Genomic DNA, 7,275 nt, shown 5'->3' with positions numbered 1-7,275 from the left:
CTCGATATATCAATAGTTGTCGAATCGGTCGGGATATATGAGATGAAGGGACCGTACTGTACGCTAACCATAATTGAATGGTTCTTGCAGCCACTATCATTTCATACCTAGGGAATCATGTAAGCGATGCTGCTAGGCGTTTAACATGATTGGTTGAGTATTATCAGACTTGAGTTCTGACATTCTTATTATCAAGGAGTTGATAAGTAAGAATGGAGCAATTGGGGTATGCTCATATATGGACATGTTTAGTCCCGAATCACAATAAGATGTGAACCCATGGTTAGTTGTATCATTGAACCATTGAGAGCCACACAAGTGCTAACTTTCTAGATATCTAGAAAAAAAAGGCGGTAAACCGTCGCTAAAACCGTCGCCTAAAGGGTTAGGCGACTGTTGTTGTGACGGTTTGGAGGTCCGTAAGCAAGTCTCTTTGAACTATGTACTTATGCCAGGAGGTCATGGGTTCGAGACTTGGGGAGGTACCACTCCACCATCCTGGTGTGGAGAGTCCTATGAGTAATGACGCATATGGAAAGCCGGTGAAAGAAAAGGCCCCTGTGGGAACCCAAGATGGGACAAGGCCCCCGAGGGAGCCCAAGATCGGGATAGCCCATGGTCGTTACAATAAAAGATTATTGATGATAGGATCTCGTTACATACTGGACCTGTTGATGCTACTGTTCTTTATCAGCAACAAACATATATACCTAATTTTATTACGCCTAACAACTTGGATAACACCCTAAGAGTGTATCGACCAGATAATTTAATTTGTAAATTGTGGAAAAGTGGTATACTACACCATCGTGTCCGATCATGTCTGCGCGAAATGGGCTTTTACAACATCCTCTTATGTGGTGATTGTGCTTATGATAATCATTTGATAACTGCTCTTGTGGAAATATGACGCCGAGAAACTCATACTTTCCACCTGCGAATTGGTGAGGCCACAATCACGCTACAAGATGTTGCGTTAATTTGGGGGCTAAATGTTGATGGTGACCCTATCATCAGACTGATGTATCCTTCCAGTTTACTCTATGGCAGGTTTATTGTTATGATTGGTTAGGTTTTATGCCACTTCAGGCGGACTTCGGATCCAATAGTTTAAAGTTGACTACTATGTACTTATTTTGTACACAAACAGTAATTGATGAAAACAGTACACACATAGAAGTGCACAATACTCCCGATGTGTTGCGATGTAGGTTATCGGTGGTTGTATGTTACCTGATTCTGAATGTTGTGCGGTCAAACTTTTGTACTTGCATTTTCTGCAAGATATACATAAGGTTTGTAGTCATAGTTGGGCAAGTGTTGTACTTGCATATTTATATCACGAATTGTGTTTCGCATCTGGGTCAGGAAAACCAGAAATCACAGGCCCTTTATACATATTGCAGATATATTTATTACAATTTTTATTTCAATATATACTCGTTTTTTATACACATTTGTTAAACTCGATTGTTTTGTAGATTTGGGCATGGTAAAGAATGATTCATCTATGTCCTGACCGCTTAGAATACAACCTAATCGCTCGACCTGAAAATCAAAACAACGGTGATAATATTCTTTCAATTCCACCATACGGAGCAAGGTAATAAATGCAACATATGATATAGAATTGATAAATTCATCTTTATTTTATAGTATTACGAATTTAATGTGCATGCAGATGGAAAAATGTATTGACGTGGACACATACACCTACACACTCTGTGCGAATAATTCGTGATGTGCTTGACAAGATGGGAGATTGTCAGGTATTTACATTATATAAAATATAAATTTCGTATGTCATATATTATCGCTTGGGTACATGATTTCTTTTTTCATTAATTTTAGTTCAAATGGCTTGTTTACGACCTCGAACATGTGGATGTTTTGTCATTGCCCTTAGAATATAGACATCTCACTATCTGGCGAAGTGCGTGCCCATTGATATGTTTTCATATTGTGGAGTTGCATCGACCAAATCGAGTTCTTCGGCAATTTGGAATTTTGCAAAACATTCCAATATCAGCACTTGATGGAGATCATTTACATGAATGCTCAAGAAGCAGACGAAAAAATTACGATTGGATCAAACATCATAGACTGAAGGTGGATACGTGGGAAAATCATCATAATCTGATTGTTGAGAGTGAATTAGTTGAAAATTATAGCATGAGATATGATTATGAGGCATTGTATGATTATATAACTCAACGTTTCATTTCTCCTTTCAAGCCTCAATAAATCGATTACGGTTATCAGCCTGGAGATGCATATTTTAGACGTGTTGTGGTAAGTGCTTGTTTAACAATTTATTTTCAACACTTTGCATTATTCTATTACAATTTTATTATTCATCTGTTTGATAAATTTTTTATTTTATATTAGATAGATGAGACATCAATTTTAAAGAATTTGTTTGGAGGACTCTCTGTTGACGATCAACCGCATAAAGCATTAGCGGAAGTTGTTAAGAATATTATCCCGCCATCAATATTTATAAGAATAGATTTTTTATTATTTGTGTTAAAATCAATCAATTGTAATACTTATTTTTTTATAACTTATCTAAATAAAACAACAACAATAATAATTATAATTATAATAATTATTGTTATTCTAAAATCAAAAATCGTATTTTTTATTTGTATCTTACAAGTTAATAATAATACAAATAATAACAAAATAATAAGTTTTCACAATATGCTTGTGAAATAAAATAAATTAATTATACAACTTATTTTGTGTTCAATACGTTAAGAACAAAAATACAATATTTATAATAATAAATTTTATATCACTTATATAAAATAAATTAACTTTAATACTTTATTTTTTATATGCTATCTATATAAAACAACATCTTATGTTCTAAAAAAAAGTTGATTATTATTCTAAAATACAAAAATTGTATTTCTTAGTTATATCTTATAAGTCAATAATACTACAAAAAATAATTTTTATAATAATAATTTTTCATACTAGGCATGTCAAATAAAATAATAAGAAATAAAATTAATTATAATATTTATTTGTATTTAAGTAGTTAAGAACAAAACTAATTATATTTATAACAAGAACATTTATATTATTTGTGTAAAATAAATTAATTGTTATACTAATTTTTTTATATACAACCTATATAAAATAAAAACAATAGTAATTATTATACTATTAAGTATTTTTTATTATTATTTACATTATATAAAATAATAAGAATAAATAATAATACATGGAAACATAATTAAGCATTTTAATCATAAACTCGAAACATAAGATTATGAGAAATCCATATTTTATTTTCAAATACTCAAGTAAATTAATTTATATCAACGCTTACCTCAAATAGAAGTTCAAAATCTAAATTTTATCTGCAAATATATAATCACGAATAAATAAATTAACGGTTTTAATCAAACAAGAAGGACAAATTTAATTTAAAGCATACAAACGTCATGTGTTGTTGATCAAACATCGAACGAAAATACAGAGAAATGAAGAATTATAAAAGCACAAGAATGATACATTTGAAACGAAAGCAAATGATATATAAGCAAATTTTCGGATAAAAAACAAGCCATGTTAGAACTGATAGGTGATATATCACATCACTTTAACACACAAATATTAATTAAATTTTTTTTAACGTCTCCTTTATAAAAGAAAAAAATGCATATATATGTCAATAATTAATAACAGTCTTTCACATGAGATGGTTCCTCCATAATAAGCGTCAAACATTTATTTAAAATAAAAAAAATTATGCAACCCACGCTCAATTAATTGACGTGACTTACTTTTAAAAGAAAAAAAAATATTATACAAATCGCGTCGTGTCATTAGGCGTGACTTAAATTTTTTTTAAAAAAAACTGCAAGTCTTGACGTGAAACATTACTTTAGGAAATTCTTTTTGCTTACTTTATTTTATTAAATTATTTAAAAATGTGTTGTCAACAGTAAAAAAAAAAAAAAAAAAAAAAAACCCTTTAGACGATTGTCACTTGTTTATGTGGAGGTCAATACAATATTTTGACGATATTTATTAGGACGACAATTTTTAAAAAGGTCATACTTCGTTTTTTTTTTAATAAATAAATAGTTATCCCCTACGTATTTTCAATACATGGAATATTATTTTGCCAAGAAAAAACCACGAGTCCATTTGTCATAATTGTATTTATTACTAATAGACAAGAGATCTTTTTTAGTGTTTTCAATCCATAAATCATGATAATACGATGAAGTGCAAAATGTGAAATGCTTTTCATCTTGCTTAGATACAGGTTGAAAATGAAATCAAAATTTAAGATTATGAACAAAACATTAATGCCCCTCTTCAACCGCAGTGCCAATCGTCAGCTGAAGTTGGTCACACAGAAAAATATATTTTAAATATTACAATATATTTTTAAGAAATTTAGAATATGTAACAAATGCAGAAACTCTTGGTTCAAACTTTGGTGCCAAAATTGAACAAAACGTATCAAATGTTGATGTACAACATGATAAACATTGGGAATTCAGTGAAAGTAATATGCCTTCAAAAAAACATTGTGCTTCCATGACATCACACATTTTTCTGGGACAAAAAACAAAACAGTCTGCATATAAGATATCGGCTAATCTACAAGAGTAAAGGAGGCATAAACATTCTTCCTACAGCCCATTAAATAGAGCTTCCAAAACTTTGCTCGTTAGAAAAATACATCACGATTCACAATCCGGTTGCATTATGCATATAAAGAAGGCCGAATCAGATACGCCCACAGTGAGACGCGCCTTCGCTATGACTGTTCAGTCTACTAGAAAAGAGTGACTAAGCACAGATGCAAGCGAGTTACATACTACCGCCTGTTGGATGCAGATCATAATAATAGAGCATAATACTGTTTCAAACAAGTGCATGCAACCATGTCTAACTTGTAGACGAATAATTAATTACCAAATAGCAACGACTTGGACTGTATTTCTAAATAAATTCCCCCAATATCATTTTTCCAACACTCAGCTCATTCATTTTTAGTCAGCCAAATAGAGAAGAATAGAGATGTAACCGTGATGAATATTCACTATGAAAGAAATAAAGTAAAAATTACACACCATATCAATCATCCGCAACCTCACCAATCCTTCCACTGAATGGGTCGTGAGAAGGAGCTGAATCCTGCCCTATATGATGCTGAACCAACCGCTGCAAATCAGCCATGACCTTCTGTTCACGCTTGGCCTTCTCCTCATAGTTAAACATCGCCAGTGCCCGTTTATCCTCTGCACTGTAAACCTGGTTTTCTTTTCGGATACGAATTGCATTCATCCTCTGATGTCTGCTACCACTCATAACATAGCCAAGAGTCTCGAACTTAGAAATCTCTTCAGCTGAAAGACCCACTTCACCTCTACGAGGGATACGCTTCCCTTGCTGAACATATTGGGCTATGGCATCACCTTCACCAGGTCTGAGAGCACCGCCATAGCTTATATGCCCTTCCGCTCTTGGCAAAGGCATCGGACCCACATCTGCATCATCATCCAACGCAGGCTTCTTCCCTAATTCAATCATTTCCTTGAACTTAATCACCTCGTTATTTTCATCATTATTCACATTAACTTCATTCACCTTTTCTTTAACACCATTTGCATCCTTTTCCGGATCAGAATGGCTCTCGTGTGAGTATGTGCTAGGGCTCTCTGATTTTCTCTTCCTCTTGCTTCTTTTAGACCTTTTTGATAAATCATGCTTCGGTTTCTTCAACACCGTCAAATCATTAACATCAGAACTTTGAGTTTCACTTTCGTCTCCACTGCCAAGATCACTCGATAAGCTCTTCTTCTTACTGCTGCTCTTTCTCTTAAAACTTGTGTTTATCTTACTACTCTTCTTTCGATTTCTTCTCCGTCGTCTCCTCTCTTCTTCCGATTCATCATCACTGGACCCCTCTGAATCAATGTCACTTTCAGGAACAGATTTTGATCTCCTACTTTTGAGTTTAGACCAGGATTTTCTAACCGTCCTTCTTTTCCTTGACCTAGAATCGTCTGTTTCCGATTCAGAATCAGCAGACTCCAATTCAGAATCGTTGTCACTCTCAGAAACATATCTTGTCCTCCTGCTCTTTCGCCTTGAATCAGATTTTCTAACCTTTCTCTTCGTTTTTAACCTAGAATCACCCGACTCCGATTCAGAATCAGCAGGCTTCGACACAGATCCCCTCTCGGACAATTTTCGTATGCTTGGCTTTACTTTACAAACCTCTTTATCAAGACCGTCGTCTTCGACTCCGTGGTAATCTTCTAATTTCCCATCCAACGCTGTACACGAATCCCTAGGGGGACTAGGAGTACAATTCCATATACAAGTCTTCAAATTTTTCCTCAGTCTCTGGCGCTTGAGCCGACGGTATTCTTCATAACCTAGCCCTTTCAGCTCTTCATCGGATTGAGGATCCATATCATGCCCGTTTCTAAAATCGCGATCGAGATAGTCGTTCCTTCGATTATCATAATTGATTTCATTTCTTTCGCCAGACTTAAGAGTTCCGTCGATCGCAGGATATGAGTAGTCAGGGGAAGAACGATTGTACCTGTGATGACCGTTGTTGTAGGGGCTCCGACTGCCGTAACTACGGCCACGACCGCTTACGTGGTTAGGGCTCCGGCTTCGGTTGCACCAGTTGCTTTGGCGTGATTCGGGAGAATAGCGAATATTTCGGCGACGGTGGTCTTGCGGAATTTCTACGGCGGATGAGATCCTAGCCATGATAAGATCCGAACAATTGGAAACGAAGGGTTGGGACATACTGCGTAGCAAATCTTTCGTACCACGACTTTTTGCATATATATATTTATATAAATTTGAGAAAAATGTATCTGTTAATGTTTGATTTAAAATTTAATATTTAACTATAATTTTTTAAAAATCAATATATAACAATTTTATATTTTTAATTTTAACTCTTTATAAATTCAAATGTACAATTTTACTACTTTATTATTTAAATAAATATATTATTTTATGCACAAAATTTATACATGTCTTTTTCATCAAAAATATAATTTTAAAAAAATATTATTTCTCAATTATCATGGAATAAGAGTAAATACTTATTTTGAGATACAAAGTATCTATTATGGAGTTTCAGACACTTGATTTTGATCTTTGAATACTCTAAATATATAAGAAAATACTATATTTTTTACCAATCACCATAAATTCAGTCATTGTTGGTCTTTTAATGAAAAATACATTATGATGACATATTTATGTCATTTTATT

At 33.5% G+C, this 7,275-nt stretch overlaps 1 protein-coding gene across 1 annotated transcript; it reads right to left on the bottom strand.

Moving 5' to 3' along the window:
* Nucleotides 1-4,436: 4,436 nt before the first annotated feature.
* On the bottom strand, nucleotides 4,437-6,812 carry LOC142553889 (uncharacterized). The gene is made up of 2 exons (XM_075664421.1): nucleotides 5,103-6,812; nucleotides 4,437-4,853 (listed from the first exon to the last, which is right to left on the bottom strand). The coding sequence occupies exon 1, from the start codon at nucleotides 6,796-6,798 to the stop codon at nucleotides 5,107-5,109; it is 1,692 nt and encodes a 563-aa protein (XP_075520536.1). The 5' UTR covers nucleotides 6,799-6,812; the 3' UTR covers nucleotides 4,437-4,853; nucleotides 5,103-5,106.
* Between the last annotated feature and the right edge of the window lie 463 nt (nucleotides 6,813-7,275).

This window comes from Primulina tabacum, chromosome 8 (assembly GCF_025594145.1).
Source record: "Primulina tabacum isolate GXHZ01 chromosome 8, ASM2559414v2, whole genome shotgun sequence".
Classification (NCBI taxonomy): Eukaryota; Viridiplantae; Streptophyta; class Magnoliopsida; order Lamiales; family Gesneriaceae; genus Primulina; species Primulina tabacum.
The sequence above is the reverse complement of the archived record's forward strand: the minus strand, read 5'-3'. Positions and strand labels throughout refer to the sequence as shown.

What these genes read in the sequence shown, in the direction of transcription:
- LOC142553889 (XM_075664421.1), bottom strand. Translation starts at nt 6,798, where the DNA reads ATGTCCCAACCCTTCGTTTCCAATTGTTCGGATCTTATCATGGCTAGG.